At 47.0% G+C, this 20,134-nt stretch overlaps 1 protein-coding gene across 3 annotated transcripts in view; it reads left to right on the top strand.

Moving 5' to 3' along the window:
- The window catches only part of kansl1l (KAT8 regulatory NSL complex subunit 1-like), a 32,571-nt gene continuing 12,437 nt past the window's right edge, over nucleotides 1-20,134 (top strand). Inside the window, exons 1-7 of one of the 3 annotated variants that reach the window (XM_029660255.2) lie at nucleotides 1-234; nucleotides 645-1,801; nucleotides 11,283-11,418; nucleotides 12,037-12,207; nucleotides 14,227-14,339; nucleotides 17,270-17,456; nucleotides 18,577-18,715. In XM_029660255.2, coding sequence (XP_029516115.1) covers nucleotides 723-1,801; nucleotides 11,283-11,418; nucleotides 12,037-12,207; nucleotides 14,227-14,339; nucleotides 17,270-17,456; nucleotides 18,577-18,715 — 1,825 coding nt within the window. In that variant the 5' untranslated portion in view covers nucleotides 1-234; nucleotides 645-722. Of the gene's footprint in view, nucleotides 1,802-11,282; nucleotides 11,419-12,036; nucleotides 12,208-14,226; nucleotides 14,340-17,269; nucleotides 17,457-18,576; nucleotides 18,716-20,134 lie in introns of all 3 variants that reach the window. The other 2 variants (XM_029660247.2, XM_029660264.2) reach the window with 2 other exon arrangements.

The raw sequence follows: 20,134 nt of genomic DNA on the forward strand, positions 1-20,134 counted from the left end.
GAACAGTCATTGCGTCAAACGCAGAGCAGCAGCAGCAGTCGTCGCCGTTCCATGGCAGTTGGAAATAAATAGGACCACGGAGAAGGGACTGTCAACCCGAAAGATCTTCTGATAAACTGTCTTTCCAGACTTTTGCGGTTAACATGTCAAATTAGGGAAAGGCTTAGCTTTTCACGACATAAATCAAGGCTTCAAGAATATTATTTTCGTGGACCCTGTCAATTTTCATTCAAGGTGAATAGCAAAAAGATGGTCGATACGTTATTTTCAACTTGACGTTCCGTGCCCGTTTTTGTGTTCCAGGAAGCTTTCAAGCTGATTAAGGTGTTTGATTTATTCTTGCAAACGGTCTTGTTAGTAAGTCGAGTACGTTTGATGTCTGACTGCAGTTCGACAATTATAAATATCAGCACAGTTCCCACCTCGTCAGTTCATTGACTTGTTTGAGCCATCCATGATGATCGCTAGCTAACGTTAATGGTTTCTTTCTGACTTCATCTTTATCACTATAGCTAAGCTAATGTACCTAGCTGCCTAGCTACTGTCTGGATGTTTTCCTACCCAGAATTTGCAGTTTTTAGTATTTCCAGTTTATTTTCAGCTTGGTGGATGAAGTGCTGACAGGGTTTTATTTTTTGGTCAAGGGAAAAGGGAACGTCTGAGGCAGATCTGGCATCCTCTGGTGTGACAGAGAACAGCAGTGACATCATTGGTTGGAGGGAATGGCCCCAGCCCTGACCAAGCTCTCCAAAGACGTCCACGGAATGCACCTGGCGTCCAGCAACATGGATGCAGATGGGGCAATGCTCAACATCGAGTGTGATCCTCAGTTGAAACTGATGGAGGACAGCTATGCTCAGAGGGTGTGGCTCAACCTCGCCTCTCTGCCCTTTCTGGACACTTGTTGCTCAAGCAAGAGTCCCCTTGACTTTGCCGATTCGCTCCTGTCCCCTCTGCTACAGGCCTCGGCTGCCCAGTACAAAACAGTGCTTCTCTCCAGCCCTGGTTCCCTGCTCAGCTTCCTGTCTCTCAACAAAAACCTGAAGCAATCACTGGCTGCCTGTCCAGGTGCACAAGACATGTATTTGGTTCCTGTCCCTGAACACAATAGCCAAGTTGTGGCTCAGCAGCAACAGCAGTGTCAACACAGTGGCCATGGACCAGATGGCTATGATATCCCCCAGTCCCCTTCAAAATACTGCCAGGGTGACCTCATGTCCCAGTATAACCCTGCTGTCCCCACACCCCTCATTGAGAGGCAGGAGGAGGGGGGCTCCAGCAGCACAGACACATCTCCAACACAGCTGTGGGTCAGGGGAGCTAGGAGCCAGGGCCTGGAGCAGCCTGTGACTGCATTGGTAGAGGAGGCATTGAGAGAGCAGACCCACTGGCATCTCTCCCAACAAATGTCTCAGTTAGGACGGGCTGGGCGGCTCCAGAGGAGACTTCAAGCTCTACTAGGGGACCACGCCTCTCGCCACTGCAGCCTCCAGCTGGAGGGTCTGAAGGGGAGTCAGGGCAGGGAGACCCCAGGTCCCCCCTCACCCCCTGCAAATACCAAGCCCTTTGATCCAGCCACGGGGCAGAGACAGACAGGTACACTGAGCCGCAGGACCCAGGGCCGTGCCCTACTGCAGACCTCCTTACCGCCATCCCCCTCCACAGACATCCAGGAGTTTACGCGCTATGCCCAGGCCGTGCTGCGCGGGGTTCAGGAGGCTGTAGACTCTGATGCCACAGAGAGCAGCTCAGATGAAGAGTTGGAGCCTGAGCAGAAATGGGGGACCACGTCTCAACCAGTGTGAGTACAGACATTCTGGTAATGTGCTGTAATTATGTTGTAGACCCTTTTAATTACTTATGAGAAACAGGAAGTCTGTTCAGTTGAATAAGAATGGTAGAGAAATGTATTTCATGCTTAACTGGGATGCAAAAACATTGTAGTCCTAACTGTGCAACAGGAACACAGCATTTTCAGAGTTAACTATGTTTCTGGATGGGTTTTGTTAAAAGCTGTGAGCTGAACCTGTAGCTTTGTTTGAGCTTGGGTCTGTTTCTCATATTTCAGGCATATTTTAAAGAGCTGTGGTGTTTTCCTGGATTCCACAGTGGGTTATCACAGCTTAATAAACAGGGTTAAGGGCAGAGGTAGGCTATGAGAAACACATGCCATATGTGTGGCAGTGAGTGAATTATACATGGAAAAACACAGACCTTACACTTGAAATTACATTTCACTTGACCGCATTCAATGCACAAAACCGGTTAACATCATATAACCTCTTTAGTTTGTGGCAGAGGCAGCAGATTCACCTGACCCTCTACTACAGTACGAACAGAACAGACCCTCTCCTCTTCTAACCCACATCCAGGCCAGGTACATAAACACAGACTTTGTAAGGCCATATATCCACCCCCACACACTGCCTCGGTGGAAGAGCCCTTTGAGTCCTCCTCTGAAGTCTGTGTGACCCAGATCATGAGATGAGGAAAGTGTTTAGGGCTAAATTAAGAGGATGTAATAATGGTTCTGCTATGATGTGTCTCTCTGCCTAGGTAGGAGTAACAGCTCTCTGAGACTCAAACACTGTGATCACGCCAGGTTTCTTAGCATTTGAATCATCCAGCATTTAGGAAGGTTTCATGTTTCTCATTATAGTTTATTGGGAGGTTTGAACTTTTAAGTAAGTGGCAAAGATGAGCCGGTTTGTCTTTAAGTTCCAGGCTGGGAGCACATCGCCAGGTAACCTGCTCTCCCTGTCTGGAATGTAGTGACTGAGGAAGGAGACAGGGTTTGCGTGGGGCAGAAGGGACCAAAGGGGAATGTGGAGGGGATGCCTTTGTGATTCCCTGTCTAATAAACAGGAGGGGGGGTGAGAAAGAGTTACAGGTTTATGAGCTCAGGGAACAGGGGAGAAGAGGTGGAAGGGGGGGGGGATGATTTGTTTGACAGGGCGGAGTGGTGTTTTGGGTCTGGCATCATCCTGGCAGCAGCAGTCTTGTCTTTGTTGGAGCCCCTGTCTCCTGCTGGGTAGAACAAAGAACGGTTGCTATTCTATTCATTCTATTTCTATGGGGTAGGATGGTCTGTCTCTGTGGCCTTTCATTAGCTCCTTCATGGGGAGAGGTTATGGCATGCACCTCCCCTGGGAATATCTCCTCTTCTGAGACTGGACGGGCCATTTTTGGCCCCTCTTCCTGCAAAATGTGATAACAATGGTTACAAGGATAAAATTGGGAAGTCAAACTCTTGATTTCTGTCCTCTTTCAGTTCCACTCATATATGTTCATAATTTGATGTGGCAGTTACTGTGTGTTACGGATACAGTTATCCTGTGTGTGTGTGTATCCTGTGTGTGTGTCTTTTCTCTCCTTCTCCCCTCACAGGTGAAAACCATCACTCCCCAATCAGTCAACAATCAATCATCAATCAGAAGACACACCTCCTCCTATTTCCTACCCTATCACAGTTCCTTCCCCATGGTTTAAAAACCCCATCATTTGTTTGCTCTGGAGCAATCTCTAGCTCAATCTCTAGATCAATCTCTCTGTAAATACCATGTCTGTAGGTCTCTGTGTTTCACTCTCGCTTTTTGTCTTAACCTCTCTTTTGTTTAAGCACCTCCATAGCACTTTGTCATCACCTGTGACTCCTATTTTTGTGTATTTGAGCGTATAGCCGTAGCATTGAAATGGCCTGGAGAGGTATGGTGCCTATTACTTCAGTGTAAATTAACTGGTAAAGCACAAGAGGTTTTTTCAGCGTTACCTCTGGAGGACAGTTTGAATTATGAAGTGGTCAAAGCTACTGTTCTTCGTGCCTATGAGCTTGTGCCTGAGGCATACCGACAGAGATTTAGGTCTCATAGAAAGTCTTCTAGTAAGACTTATGTGGAATTTGCTAGAGACAAGGGAAATCTGGTTGATAAATGGCATGCTGCTAGTAAGGTAACTGATTTCAACACTCTCCGGGAGTTAATCTTGTTGGAAGAGTTTAAAAATTGCTTACCCGAACGCATTGTAGTTTACCTAAACGAACAGAAAGTATCCTGTCTGGCAGAAGCGTCTGTGTTGGCAGACGAGTTTGTGTTGACGCACAAGAGTGTGTTTTCGGCTCAAACTGAGAGTAGAGCCACTGAGTTTCCTACCTTTAGTCCTAGTCGGCCAGCAGTAGTATATCAAGCACGCCAGAAGAATGAGCGTCCCTGTTTCTATTGTCATAAAGTAGGACATATGATTAATGATTGCTTCCTGCTTAAACGCAAACAAGGGATGCCTCTTCGTGCCAAGCCACCAACAGGTGTTGCTCTAATTCGTACGGTTGTGAGGTCTGCAACAAAACAGGTGCCTCAGGGTAACTGTAGTTTGAAAGTCTCAGTCCCCGACCGCAGTTATGAACCATTCATTTTCGAGGGGTTTGTGTCCCTAACGAATGACGAAGCGTCTCAGCGACCGGTTAAAATCCTTAGAGATACTGGTGCGGCGCAGTCGTTTATATTGTCTGATGTGTTGCCCTTATCTGACGATACATACTGTGGTTCCAGTGTGTTAGTGCAGGGTATTGAAATGGGTTTTGTCCCAGTGCCATTGCACTTTGTGAAAGTACACTCTGAGTTAATCAGTGGAATATTCAGAGTGGGGGTACGCCCTATGTTGCCAGTGAAAGGTGTGACCTTTATAATGGGTAACGATATTGCCGGAGGAAAGGTAGTACCCGTATTGGATAAAAGTGACCACTCTCTCTAATGAGCTGGCACAGAGTTATCCACATGTGTTCCCCGCTTGTGCTGTCACTCGTGCTCAGGCACGACAAGAGGGTGACGTGATAGATTTGTCGAACACTGTTCTGTTCAAAGAGGTTGATCAAGAAGATGGATTGTGTGATACCTCTGAGAAGCTGATCACCTCTGACAAACAGCCCAGGAAAGAAGCAAAGAACGTTGAACTTATTGCTGATGCTGTTACGGATACAGTTATCCTGTGTGTGTGTCTTTTCTCTCCTTCTCCCCTCACAGGTGAAAACCATCACTCCCCAATCAGTCAACAATCAATCATCAATCAGAAGACACACCTCCTCCTATTTCCTACCCTATCACAGTTCCTTCCCCATGGTTTAAAAACCCCATCATTTGTTTGCTCTGGAGCAATCTCAATCTCTAGCTCAATCTCTAGCTCAATCTCTCTGTAAATGCCATGTCTGTAGGTCTCTGTGTTTCACTCTCGCTTTTTGTCTTAACCTCTCTTTTGTTTAAGCACCTCCATAGCACTTTGTCATCACCTGTGAGTATTGTTTTTGGTTATGGTGTTTGTGTTTGTTTGCTGGTGGGAAAAGGTGGAAACCAAGACAAGTCGCCCATGGGCATACACTACCCGTAGGTGAACTTTGTTAAATACACTAGTTAGAACTGGGCGGACCACCCACTGTATTTTTGGTTAGTTAGTTAGCTGTTGTTAAAGTAGGCTAGTCTAGCTTAGGGGTGTTTTTGAATACTTATTGTTTCTTTCCTTGGGTCCAGCTCAGCCCCTTTTCCTGCTCCCCCCATTACTGTGTGTTTATAAATAAACCTGGAGTTTGACGGTAGATTTCTGTTGTCGTGGTTATTTCGTTCACACTTTTACTTTGTCACAATAATAATTTGCATGAGTTATGTTACGGGTCTCATTACCATCCCCCCTAGACTGTCGGGCCAAAAGGGATTCGTAACATAAGATCTTTTTATGCTCCTCTGTGAGGAAGACAGAGCTTCCTTTGCGAGAGCACAAGCTTGGTGTAGGCGCTCACGAAAGCGACTAACGTAGTCCAACACATTCTCATCTCTGGTACACAACTCTTGGGACAAGAACTGTTCTTTAAGGACTTTCATTGGTCCTCTCACTGTGTGACCAAACACCAGTTCAGCCGGGCTGAAACCTAGGGACTCCTGCACAGTTTCACGAGCAGCAAACAAAACTAGAGGAACTCCCTCATCCCAATCTTTCTCAGATTCCAAACAATATTTACGTAGCATAGACTTCAGTGTCTGATGCCATCTTTCAAGTGCACCCTGAGACTCTGGGTGATAGGCGCTTGACACACGGTGCGCAATTGACAAGGATTTTAACACCTGCCTGAAGAGCTTGGATAGGAAATTGGTTCCTTCATCGCTTTGTACCACCCTAGGTAACCCGAATGTCGTGAAGAATTTTATTAAGGCTTTACTCACTACCGGGGCTGTAATCCTTCTCAGAGGAATGGCCTCGGGGTATCTTGTAGCCATACACATTATCGTTAACAAAAACTGGTTACCCGATTTTGTCTTGGTAACGGTCCGACACAATCAACCACCACATGCTCGAATGGTTCACCTATGACAGGTATGGGACAAAGAGGAGCGGGAGGAATAACCTGATTTGGTTTTCCTGTTATCTGACATGTGTGGCATGTCCGACAGAACTGAGCCACATCTTGTTTTAAACCCGGCCAAAAGAAATGTCGAAGGATCCGATCATAAGTTTTTGTGATTCCTAAATGACCAGACCACTGGTGATCATGAGCAAGGGATAACACATTTTGTCGAAAGGCTGTAGGAATCACTATTTGGTAAACAGCATTCCAATCTCCATCCGCGTCAACATGGGATTTCCATTTACGCATGAGGAGATTACCATCAATGAAGTAAGTCACGTTCTTCTTCTTCACATCTTCCAATGAGACAACACTAGAAAAACATTTAGCAAGCTTGTTGTCAACCTTTTGGTTAGCAATCAGCTGCTCACGAGTGACTGGTAACTGTATTAACTGTAAGGTGTAATTATTATTGTGACAAAGTAAAAGTGTGAACGAAATAACCACGACAACAGAAATCTACCGTCAAACTCCAGGTTTATTTATAAACACACTGTAATGGGGGGAGCAGGAAAAGGGTCTGAGCTGGACCCAAGGAAAGAAACAATAAGTATTCAAAAACACCCCTAAGCTAGACTAGCCTACTTTAACAACAGCTAACTAACTAACCAAAAATACAGTGGGTGGTCCGCCCAGTTCTAACTAGTGTATTTAACAAAGTTCACCTACGGGTAGTGTATGCCCATGGGCGACTTGTCTTGGTTTCCACCTTTCCCACCAGCAAACAAACACAAACACCATAACCAAAAACAATACTCACAGGTGATGACAAAGTGCTATGGAGGTGCTTAAACAAAAGAGAGGTTAAGACAAAAAGCGAGAGTGAAACACAGAGACCTACAGACATGGCATTTACAGAGAGATTGAGCTAGAGATTGCTCCAGAGCAAACAAATGATGGGGTTTTTAAACCATGGGGAAGGAACTGTGATAGGGTAGGAAATAGGAGGAGGTGTGTCTTCTGATTGATGATTGATTGTTGACTGATTGGGGAGTGATGGTTTTCACCTGTGAGGGGAGAAGGAGAGAAAAGACACACACACAGGATACACACACACACAGGATAACTGTATCCGTAACACTGTGGCAGACTAGGATAAATATTTGTAAGTGAAATGAGGGGTACACCTTGTAACCAGGTATGGGCAACTTTGATGGGAGTGGGGGCCACAAAAATCTGAACTCCTCATGGCCGCAGTGGCTTTGTGGGTCTGTGTACCCACACGCAAACATGCAGTCAGAGCTGGCCCTAGCCTTTTTGGGTCCCTAAGCAACATTTTCTGCAATTCTAAAAAATAAATCTATAGGGTGGCGAGAAATGCTGACTAACAAAATCAATGGTGGCCAACCCGGTCAATAATTGGAACATGATTACTGTAAGTTTAGGTAGCTGCCCTCTAGAGCAGAAAAAACAAAATGTTATTAATGACAATTTACAGGTATTATTTAATGAAGCTGCCAGTTGAGGACTTGTGAGGCGTCTGTTTCTCCCACTCCTCTTTCTATTCTGGTTAGTGCCAGTTTGTGCTGTTCTGTGAAGTCGAGTAGTACACAGCGTTGTATGAGCTTTTCAGTTTCTTGGCAATTTCTCTCATGGAATAGCCTTCATTTCTCAGAACAAGAATAGACTGACGAGTTTCAGAAGAAAGGGCTTTGTTCCTGGCCATTTTGAGCCTGTAATCGAACCCACAAATGCTGATGCTCCAGATACTCAACTAGTCTAAAGGACAGTTTTATTGCTTCTTAAACAGAACAACAGTTTTCAGCTGGGTTATTAACATCATTGAAAAAGTGTTTTCTAATGATTAATTAGTCTTTTAAAGTGATAAACTTGGATTAGTTAACACAACATGCCATTGGAACACAGGTATGATGGTTGCTGATAATGGGCCTCTGTACGCCTATGTAGCTATTCCATTCAAAACCAGGGGTTTCCAGCTACAATAGTCATTTACAACATGAACAATATCTACACTGTATTTCTGATCAATTTGCTGTTATTTTAATGGACATTTCTAAGTGACCCCAAACTTTTTAAATGGAAGGGTATATTATTTAAAATAGTAATTTTGGGGGGTTTGATCCATGGGCCATCCCAGCTGTAAGCTTTACTTTATGCCCAGACATACAACTAGAGAAATACGTGTTTAAGAAAGCAGAGCTTAGTTAATACAGACAGGCTGGCTTTTTCCTCAGTTGGGATCAGGGCTGAAAACAACCTGTGTGTAACTGCAAGAGTAAAGAAATGCACCAGCAGTATAGAACCGCTCCAGTGCCGCTGTGTATTTATCTTTGTTGAGCTGGCCTGGCAGAGAGTGGCTGGGGGTGGTGTTCCATTGCCAGTGCCGCTGTCTATTTATCTTTGTTGAGCTGGCCTGGCAGAGAGTGGCTGGGGGTGGTGTTCCATTGCCAGTGCCGCTGTGTATTTATCTTTGTTGAGCTGGCCTGGCAGAGAGTGGCTGGGGTGGTGTTCCATTGCCAGTGCCGCTGTGTATTTATCTTTGTTGAGCTGGCCTGGCAGAGAGTGGCTGGGGGTGGTGTTCCATTGCCAGTGCCGCTGTGTATTTATCTTTGTTGAGCTGGCCTGGCAGAGAGTGGCTGGGGGTGGTGTTCCATTGCCAGTGCCGCTGTGTATTTATCTTTGTTGAGCTGGCCTGGCAGAGAGTGGCTGGGGGTGGTGTTCCATTGCCAGTGCCGCTGTGTATTTATCTTTGTTGAGCTGGCCTGGCAGAGAGTGGCTGGGGGTGGTGTTCCATTGCCAGTGCCGCTGTGTATTTATCTTTGTTGAGCTGGCCTGGCAGAGAGTGGCTGGGGGTGGTGTTCCATTGCCAGTGCCACTGTGTATTTATCTTTGTTGCGCTGGCCTGGCAGAGAGTGGCTGGGGGTGGTGTTCCTTTGCAGTGCCGCTGTGTATTTATCTTTGTTGAGCTGGCCTGGCAGAGAGTGGCTGGGGGTGGTGTTCCATTGCCAGTGCCGCTGTGTATTTATCTTTGTTGAGCTGGCCTGGCAGAGAGTGGCTGGGGTGGTGTTCCATTGCCAGTGCCGCTGTGTATTTATCTTTGTTGAGCTGGCCTGGCAGAGAGTGGCTGGGGGTGGTGTTCCATTGCCAGTGCCGCTGTGTATTTATCTTTGTTGAGCTGGCCTGGCAGAGAGTGGCTGGGGGTGGTGTTCCATTGCCAGTGCCGCTGTGTATTTATCTTTGTTAAGCTGGCCTGGCAGAGAGTGGCTGGGGGTGGTGTTCCATTGCCAGTGCCGCTGTGTATTTATCTTTGTTGAGCTGGCCTGGCAGAGAGTGGCTGGGGGTGGTGTTCCATTGCCAGTGCCGCTGTGTATTTATCTTTGTTGAGCTGGCCTGGCAGAGAGTGGCTGGGGGTGGTGTTCCATTGCCAGTGCCGCTGTGTATTTATCTTTGTTGAGCTGGCCTGGCAGAGAGTGGCTGGGGGTGGTGTTCCATTGCCAGTGCCGCTGTGTATTTATCTTTGTTGAGCTGGCCTGGCAGAGAGTGGCTGGGGGTGGTGTTCCATTGCCAGTGCCGCTGTGTATTTATCTTTGTTGAGCTGGCCTGGCAGAGAGTGGCTGGGGGTGGTGTTCCATTGCCAGTGCCGCTGTGTATTTATCTTTGTTGAGCTGGCCTGGCAGAGAGTGGCTGGGGGTGGTGTTCCATTGCCAGTGCCGCTGTGTATTTATCTTTGTTGAGCTGGCCTGGCAGAGAGTGGCTGGGGGTGGTGTTCCATTGCCAGTGCCGCTGTGTATTTATCTTTGTTGAGCTGGCCTGGCAGAGAGTGGCTGGGGGTGGTGTTCCATTGCCAGTGCCGCTGTGTATTTATCTTTGTTGAGCTGGCCTGGCAGAGAGTGGCTGGGGGTGGTGTTCCATTGCCAGTGCCGCTGTGTATTTATCTTTGTTGAGCTGGCCTGGCAGAGAGTGGCTGGGGGTGGTGTTCCATTGGGCGGCAGCAGTGTCTCTGGAGAATGGAGATAATGCCCAGGTCCTGTGGGCTGTTTGTTTATGTTGCAACCCGAGAGGGAGGGAGGAAGTGCCTCTCCTCTCCTCGGAGACGACTTGACTGGGAATGGGGGTGGCAGCTTTTTACACTTTTACAGTGTGGATACGTTCCACCACCTAGCCTACAGCTCAGGATGTCAAAAGTCATTTTGTCACTTTCCTTACTGTAAAATGAAACGAAACTTGAAGTGTTCTTAGTTTGAGAGGCTACAGTGTTACAACATTGGGCCTGTGTTTGCTCGCGTGGGGGTCTATTTATGTCTATTTATGTCTACCAGTCACCAGCCGACCCAGCCTGTCTGATGAAAAATGTTCCCTTTAGTTGTCCACTCTAAGTGGCTTGCTCCTGCATTCCCAGCGTCGCTACATAGAGCCATGGTAACTAACCTAACTGCCTGCCAGAAACCAACCTCTAACCCTGCACTACAGTAATAGTGAAACGCAGTCAGAAGCTCCATGGAAACCTACAGTTTTCTAATGATTTATTTGTGGCCTAGATATACTTTATACTCAGCAGAATAAGAATAAAGCCCCCTCATCCGCCATATCATAAGAAAAAGCTGATATGCAAAAGTAGCATTTTCATTTAGTGCTTTATAATGTAGGTCATAGTGTTTGCTATTTGTTGACGGTACTGTGTAAATATGAACCATATGTCCTCAGCCTCTGTACTCTTGTTGTGCTGGGCTATTTATGTTATAAAGGTCAGTAAACCTACGAACACTCCAACCGTTCAACCTGTTTCAAGGAAAAGGTTGTCTTTTTAATAGATGGGGGGGAAAATAAGAAAAAAAGGATACAAAACCTACAGATATTATGAATCTAGAAAAATATGGAATTGATTGTCTGATCATATGCTCTTTCTACCTCTCTCTTTGTGTCTGTCTGTCTCCAGTAGGTGTGAGTGGAGGTGGCAAAGGGAGAGGGCTGAGGTGGGCAGCGGGTGGACCTGGCTACAGCTGCATGTGGCAGAGCTTGAGGGACGCATCCAACAACTGGGGGACCTGCACAAACAGATCACCTCCACCAAGGTAAGGCCCAGTTCCATAGGCCCCTAGTGAACCCTGGCCCACACACACACACAGAGAAGACTCGATCCCCTAGGCTCTAGACCAGGCAGGGGGGGTGAGGTTGTCATATGCCTGTCTGTCACTTGACTCTGTTTTCTATCTTCTGTACAAAGCCTTCTGAGGTTTGACTAGTTAATTAAAGGCTGTGTTTTAGATAAGGAGGTGCAGCATTCCTCCTCTAGTCAGCCTCTGCCCTTTTATAATTAGATGCGCCTGTGTGTGTGTGACATCACAGTGTGGACCTGTTCTTGTAAAGTGCCTGTGGTGTTTTTAATCTCTCATTAGTTTTCCCAGATCTAATTCACTCATTGTCAATCAGCTCTCATCAGCAGTCATGACAGCCCCCTCCTCCTGCTGTCTCCAGACAGCTGTAATCACCACGACCTCCCTCACGACCTGTCCTATGATCATGTGTGAATTAGTGGGGGCCGGTGGCACTTCATCGGCTTATAGTAATGGCTGGAATGCTTTCAAGCACATGGTTTGCATAAGCCATAAGAGCCGTCCTCGCCTCACCAGCTTCATTTGGTGTGTGAATATGCCCTTGTGGCGTTGATAGTAGTGTGTTTGTGGTCTCAGGGGGGTGTGGTCTTGGCGGATTCCCAGCCGATGACAGACGGGCAGATTCAGCAGACGTTACTAACGGAGACGGCAGGGCTGCCGTTCACATCGAGGGGCAGAGACCCTCCCTCCGACACGGAGAACGAACCCAGCAGCCCCACACGCCTCCTCAGGAACATACAGAGACAGGTACATTTTTACTTTTTATTTAACCTTTACTTCGACAGTAACATTGAGACCTAAACTCAGCAAAAAAAGAAACGTCCTCTCACTGTCAACTGCATTTATTTTCAGCAAACTTAACATGTGTAAATATTTGTATGAACATAACAAGATTCAACAACTGAGACATAAACTGAACAAGTTCCACAGACATGTGACTGACAGAAATGGGATAATGTGGTCCTGAACAAAGGGGGATCAAAATCAAAAGGATCTGGTGTGGCGACCAGCTGCATTAAGTACCGCAGTGCATCTCCTCATGGACTGCACAAGAGTTGCCAGTTCTTGCTGTGAGAAGTTACCCCACTCTTCCACCAAAGCACCTGCAAGTTCCCGGACATTTCTGGGGGGAATGGCCCTAGCCCTCACCCTCTGATCCAACAGACGTGCTCAATGGGATTGAGATCCAGGCTCTTCGCTGGCCATGGCAGAACACTGACATTCCTGTTTTGCAGGAAATCACGCACAGAAAGAGCAGTATAGCTGGTGGCATTGTCATGCTGGAGGGTCATGTCATGATGAGCCTGCAGGAACGGTTACCACATGAGGGAGGAGGATGTCTTCCCTGTAACGCACAGCGTTGAAATTGCCTGCAATGACAACCAGCTCATTCCGAAGATGCTGTGACACACCACCCCAGACCACGACGGACCCTCCAAATCAATCCCGCTCCAGAGTACAGGCCTCTGTGTAACGCTCATTCCTTCTACGATTAACGCAAATCCGACCATCACCCCTGGTGAGAGAGAACAGCGACTTGTCAGTGAAGAGCACGTTTTGTCAGTCCTGTCTGGTCCAGCTACGGTGGGCTTGTGCCCATAGGTGATGTTGTTGCCGGTGATGTCTGGTGAGGACCTGCCTTACAACAGGACGACAAGCCCCCAGTTCAGCCTCTCTCAGCCTATTGCGGACAGTCTGAGCACTGATGGAGGGATTGTGCGTTCCTGGTGTAACTCGGGCAGTTGTTGCCATCCTGTACCTGTCCCACAGGTGTGAAGTTAGGATGTACCGATCCTGTGCAGGTGTTGTTACACGTGGTCTGCCACTACGCGGATGATCAGCTGTCCATCCTGTCTTCCTGTAGCGCTTTCTTAGGCGTCTCACAGTACAGACATTGCAATTTATTGCCCTGTCCACATCTGCAGTCCTCATGCCTCCTTGCAGCATGCCTAAGGCACGTTCATGCAGATGAGCAGGGATCCTGGGCATCTTTCTTTTTGTGTTTTTCAGAGTCAGTAGAAAGGCCTCTCTAGTGTCCTATGTTTTCATAACTGTGACCTTAGTTTCCTACCGTCTGTAAGCTCTTAGTGTCTTAACGACCGTTCCACAGGTGCTGCATGTTCATTCATTGTTTATGGTTCATTGGACAAGCATGGGAAATTTATTTTAAACCCTTTACAATGAACATCTGTGAAGTTATTTGGATTTTTCCGAATTATCTTGAAAGACAAGGTCCTGAAAAAGGGACGTTTATTTTTTTGCTGCGTTTAAGTCTCTTTTTCAAATGAGTCCTGTAAGGGTCCAATGATATATGTAATGATTTAGCATTAGTTATGTCACAGAGATTGGAGGGCTTTTTAACCCAGCAAATCATCAAATCAAAAATGTTGATTAGTCAAAAGGACCAAAGCAGCCGTTACTGCTGTTTCCTGGTTTAGTGGTTAATCACGCACTGCAATCTGTGAGAGTCTAGCCCTGCTGCTGTTGATAGGACAGCTCCACTCCAAGTACATCTCTGGTTTTTATGTAGGGGGAAGTCTGGTTGTAGTGCTGCTGGCCTTTGTCTTCTTGACTCTAAGGGGTTGTGACAGGACATTCTCCAACCAGAAAGCCTCACTTCACATTAGATTACAGGTCTGGGGAGTCGGGACATATCTACCATACTGCTTAGCAGGTGGGGGGCTATTTAGATCTATAGGCCTATATGTTTCAGTTCAGTAGATACTGTATTTAGAGGATGATCTGTTGTTGTCCTTGTCCCCACAGAGTGCCCAGCTGAGCCAAATCGTGAACAGCCTGATGCCTCCTCTGAATCTCTCTCCTTCCTCCTCTCCCATCTCCTGCAGGTGGAAAGGACAGAACAAGAGAGTCTTCAGCAGGTAGACCCAATGAGCCCTACCAGCCCACATTGTCATTTCCTGCGCAGTTTAGTTTATTAGGATCCCCATTAGTTGTTGCTCATGCAGCAGCTACTCTTCCTGGGTTCCAGCACCTATGGTAGTTGCGTGGCCAGCGCAGCCAGTACAGTACAGCTCGGTTTGGCCCGGTAGTGTGAAAAGGGTAACCTTGACCCAGGATCATGTCAAAAAAACGATATTCCAACAGTTTTCTGTAATTAGTCCGCTACACTTTGCTAACGACAGTGCAATACTGTGCAGCTGTATTCATCGACCTGGCCAAGGCTTTCGACTCTGTCAATCACCACATTCTTATCGGTAGACTCAACAACCTTGGTTTCTCAAATGACTGCCTCGCCTTGTTCACCAACTACTTCTCTGATAGAGTTCAGTGTGTCAAATCGGAGGGCCTGTTGTCCAGACCTCTGGCAGTCTCTATGGTGGTGCCACAGGGTTCAATCCTCGGGCCGACTCTTTTCTCTGTATACATCAATGATGTCGCTCTAGCTGCTGGTGATGCTCTGAACCACCTCTACGCAGACGACACCATTCTGTATACTTCTGGCCCTTCTTTGGATACTGTGTTAACTAACCTCCAGATGAGCTTCAATGCCATACAACTCTCCTTCCGTGGCCTCCAACTGCTCTCAAATGCAAGTAAAACTAAATGCATGCTCTTCAACTAATCGCTGCCTGCCCATCCAGCATCACTACTCTGGACGGTTCTGACTTAGAATATGTGGACAACTACAAATACTTAGGTGTCTGGTTAGACTGTAAACTCTCCTTCCAGACTCACATTAAGCATCTCAAAAATGAAATCTAGAATCGGCATTCTATTTCACAACAAAGCATCCTTCACTCATTCTGCCAAACATACCCTCGTAAAACTGACTATCCTACCGATCCTAGACTTTGGCGATGTAATTGACTAAATAGCCTCCAACACTCTACTCAGACTGCATCCAATTTGCTATCACAGTGCCATCCGTTTCATCACCAAAGCCCCATATACTACCCACCACTGTGACCTGTATGCTCTCGTCGGCTGGCCCTCGCTTCATATTCGTCTCCACACCCACTGGCTCCAGGTCATCTATAAGTCTTTGCTAGGTAAAACCCTGCCTTACTGGTCACCATAGCAGCACCCACCTGTAGCACGCGCTCCAGCAGGTATATTTCACTGGTCATCCCCAAAGCCAATTCCTCCTTTTCCCGCCTTTCCTTCCAGTTCTCTGCTGCCAATGACTGGAACGAACTGCAAAAATCACTGAAGCTGGAGACTCGTATCTCCCTCACTAACTTAACGCATCAGCTGTCAGAGCAGCTCACAGATCACTGTACCTGTAAATAGCCCATCCAACTACCTCATCCCCCCTCATACTGTTATTTATTTTTGCTTCTTTGCCACCACAGTATCTCTACTTGCACACTCATCTTCTGCACATCCATCACTCCTGTGTTTAATTGCTATATTGTAATTATTTCACCACTATGGCCTATTTATTGCCTTACCTCTCTTGTCCTACCTCATTTGCACACTTTGTATATAGTCAATAATACAATAGAAAAGGTTTATGCCATGTGTAACTCTGTGTTGTTGTTTGTGTCGCACTGCTTTGCTTTATCTTGGCCGGGTCGCAGTTGTAAATGAGAACTTGTTCTCAACTAGCCTACCTGGTTAAATAAAGGTTAAATGAAATAAAAATAAGTCTTTCTCCTGTAATAATTATAACTACTGCTCCCAGTTCCACTAATGCTTACCACGTCAAAGGGTCAAAGAAAATAGAAATCAGGCATAAGCTGTCAATCAAAAGCCAGATCAAATGGTTTTCTATAAAGAATAGAAGGACTTTGTGGAATTTCAATCACTGTTCTGTGGATTACTGAGATGCCAGATCCTAGATCCTAGATCCTGTAGGCAGGGCTGTTTTTATTTTAATTTAAATGAGAGTGACATTATGGTTCCTGGACAGCCCTGTTTTAGGCACAACCACTCCCTCTAACAGGCTAGGGTTGTGGAGTTCTTTGGGTGGTACCAACTACCCTCAAGGGTGCTGTACCGTAGGACTTCACAGAGCTGCTGTTTTTATTTCTGTCACAGGCAGCACAGCATAGTATGTTTATCTAGTTTTTATCTAAGAAATGTAAAGCCTGATTCAGAGGACAGGGAGGTGGGGTCTAGGAGGGCCAAGGAGGTTACTGTGATCTGGCAGGATAATGAACAAAATCATTTCACTTCCTGTAACCAAGGGAAGCCTGTCCCACCAGAGCTGGAAATAACAGGCCCCCAGTGAGTGTTGGACTAGCAATGTTCTAAAGCCAGTATCTGCTAGTCTAGGTACCAAAAATGGAACCCTATTCCCTACTTTTGACCAGGGCCAATAAGGTAGGAAATATATAGGGTGCCATTTGTGCTGAAGCCCTACTCTACAGCCCAGAGAGGACCTCAGATCTCCTATCCATCACTAATGATATTAAACATGCTCTAGCTATCCTTAAAATAACCCTTGGAAAAGTTTTACAATGTCCAGCTGTGATTTGGATCAGTCATTAAGCTCAGGTTCCCACTTCCTCTTGCCCTCTTTTTACTCTCAATAAAAAGTCTTCACCTCCCCTGTTCTGATCTGACTCCCACGCTGCCATGGATGTCATGGAATACGGATCATATCTGACTGGTACACTGGGTTGGATTGTTTGTGTTTTTAGTTGTTTAAGGGCATCTAGGCAGCTCTCTATCAATAGAACTGTTGCATTTGTGTGTTGAGTGAATAAAGTGCTGTGTGTTTAGTGACTTCGGTTGAGTTTCAAATGGCACACTATTCCTTATAGTGCACTACTTTTGACCAGAGCCTCTGGGTGCCATGCCATTTAGCCCATATATTAAGTGTCCCCTCTGTTGTTCCCTGCAGTGGCCTGGTCCTGGGAGGATATGACGCCTTCTCCCAGAAGGCACCCAAGAGGAGGAGAGTGAACCGCAGAAGACAACACCTCCTCCAAGTGGACGCCACCTGTGTCTCAGCCCGCACCCGACCCCTGGTGATCTATCACAAACCACCACTCTTCATCAACACTACCCACACCAGCCACAGACAGCAGGTAGAATCCCTCAACACCATGCGCGCACGCACACACACACACCACACACACACACACCTGCTGCCAATAATGAAATGTCAGATGATTGACGTATACTAAATTTAAAGAAGGATAAGAGAGTAAATCAAGCTGTCCTTATTTGTTTATGCAGAGGGACTCATCTTGACATTGGAGAATGAGTTATAGAAACTCTTGCATATTAGTGTTTTTGTCATGTATGTATAAATAAAAACAGGGATGATAACTCTTTGTTCTCAAAGGTTTACTAACCTGTGAACTGCTGGCTTTTTTAAAGTGGAGTATTAATTGTAGCTGTAGTCTTTGGAAAGGGACCCTGTGCTGTGTGTCTGAGATGTTAGTCTCATCATGATGCCGTGAAGAGCTCTCTCCAGCAGTTTAACAAAACACAGATTGTAGCAGTTCATTTTAATGTGACACCCTCCATGACTGCTATTCCAAACCCTTGATTTAGTCTGTTCTGACTTCTAAATATCAACCTGCTCCAGAGTAGAGCTTCAACCTGCAACACACAGCCTATAAGGCTCTGTTCAAATGTAGTGCACTATATAGGGAGTAGGGTGCCAATTTGGAACACAGTCAGTCAGTGTATCCATCTCTCCAGTCCTGCTACTAATTCTCCAGTTTCTCCCCACCAAGCCACAAAGCGAGCCAGCCAGGGACACCTCACTCTAGCTGATGTTATTACAGAGGAAGGCAATGTGCCAAGCCTACTGAGATTTTAATGGAGGAAATAGAAGAAAGCTGTTCACGACTTTAACTAGTTTCATTAGTGTGATTTAGCCGAGCGGCTGGCTGCTCATCCAGGTCACAGTGACTCACAGCAACCGCATAGTAAGGCTGAATGTTAGCAGAGCTGAGGAACCAGCTGGGGGGGGGGCTAAGTCACGTCTGTATGTTTAAACATATACACACATTCCCCTGGGTCATTTCTTTGCTAATGAGTTTATGGTGGTCGTTGGTAACTCTCTGATAGCAATAGGCTACTATCTTCAAGAGCCACAGGTGGCTTGAGTTCATAACAATGTCCTGCATTAAATCAGTGGTATCCACACCTGGTCTTGGGGTGTAAGTTATTCTAGAACTTTTCTCTCTCCTGTAGGACCCAGCCTCCCTCTGTCTCACCTGTGCCTCCTGTGATCCCCTGGCACTGTGTTCTGACCCAGCCTGCTCCTCCAGCAGCTCTCTGACCTCCAGGACCAGTCACACTATACTACACCCTGCTCTCTGTCTCACCCCAGGTAGGCACATCTCTCACTGTGCTGGACAGACATTATGATACTGTATGTGTTATTGTGTTAAGCTAACTTTACTGTACCACACCCTGTTCTCTCTCCCCTCCGGTAGGCACATCTCTCCTAAAACAGCATAGCTATGAAAATGTCTGCTTGGGTTAACTGATGCAAGTGATTACTGTTGTGTTATAATTACTGTTGAGCTGTATGCTTCAACTCTTTTGTCTGGAAATGGCTATACTATTCTGATGGTAGGTAGATGAGGGTGAAAGGTACCATACAATACTTTACTTCATTGTTCATTTACATTGACCAAGATAGGTGTGAAAATAGAATACAGAACAGTGTATTCTGAGAAATGATTTAACAGTAATTCTCTTTGGCATCTTACTGGGGTACTTTCACAGCAGCATGCTCTGAGTCAGCCAGTCTAATCATTAATCTACTGTTGCTCCTCACTGCTTGCTCGGTTGGCTATTCCCTGCAGGGAGGTTAATGATCCTAAACAATCCCAATGATCCTCGCTGGGCAGAAGGGAGGGGTTCTGAGGCAGTGAGCCGTGGCTCGAGCTATGGGCTGGCTAGAGGGGCTGTGGGCACTGGGCTGTGACTGATGAGGAGAGCACTGTCTTAGAGACGTAACTCACACAGCTCCAGTCGATTTCCTGTCAACCTGAATATCACCCCACGGACTTTGATTGAGCTAAAAACAAACAACACAAACACCATAAGGAATATTCTACTGACAATAATTATGTGGAAGATCGCCATTTCTCTTTTTGCCACTCTCTGTGGGTTTGGGTTTCTTTAGCAGTAGGTGGGAAGGGAGGAGATGTTGTGAGAGAGGGAGATGGTAAGGGAGAGATGTGTGTGTGTGTGTGTGGGGGGGGTGGTGATGTGGTGTGTGTGTGGCGGAAATGTATGGGGGCGATGTGTGGTGTGTGTGGGGGGATGGGTGTGGGGGCGATGTGGTGTTGGGGCAGTGTGGTGGGTGTGGGGTGGTGGTGGGTGTGTGTTGGTGGGTTGGGGCGGTGTGGGGTTGTGTGTGTTGGGGCAGGGCAGTGTGGTTGGTGTGTGGGGCGGTGTGGTGCGTGTGTGTGTTGGGGCGGTGTGGTGTGTGTTGGGGCGGTGTGGTGCGTGTGTGTGTTGGGGCGGTGTGGTGTGTGTTGGGGCGGTGTGGTGTGTGTGAGGGGGCGGTGGGGTGTGTGTGTTGGGGCGGTGGGGTGTGTGTTGTGTGTGGTGGGGGGGGGGGGTGTGTGTGTGAGGGGACGGTGGGGTGTGGGCGGTGGGGTGGTGTGTGTGTGAGGGGACGGTGGGGTGTGTGTGTGTGGTGTGTGAGGGGCGGTGGGGTGTGTGTGTGTGAGGGGGCGGTGGGGTGTGTGTGTGTGTGAGGGGCGGTGGGGTGTGTGTGTGAGGGGCGGTGGGG

This window comes from Oncorhynchus nerka, linkage group LG1 (genome assembly GCF_034236695.1).
Source record: "Oncorhynchus nerka isolate Pitt River linkage group LG1, Oner_Uvic_2.0, whole genome shotgun sequence".
Taxonomy (NCBI): domain Eukaryota; kingdom Metazoa; phylum Chordata; class Actinopteri; order Salmoniformes; family Salmonidae; genus Oncorhynchus; species Oncorhynchus nerka.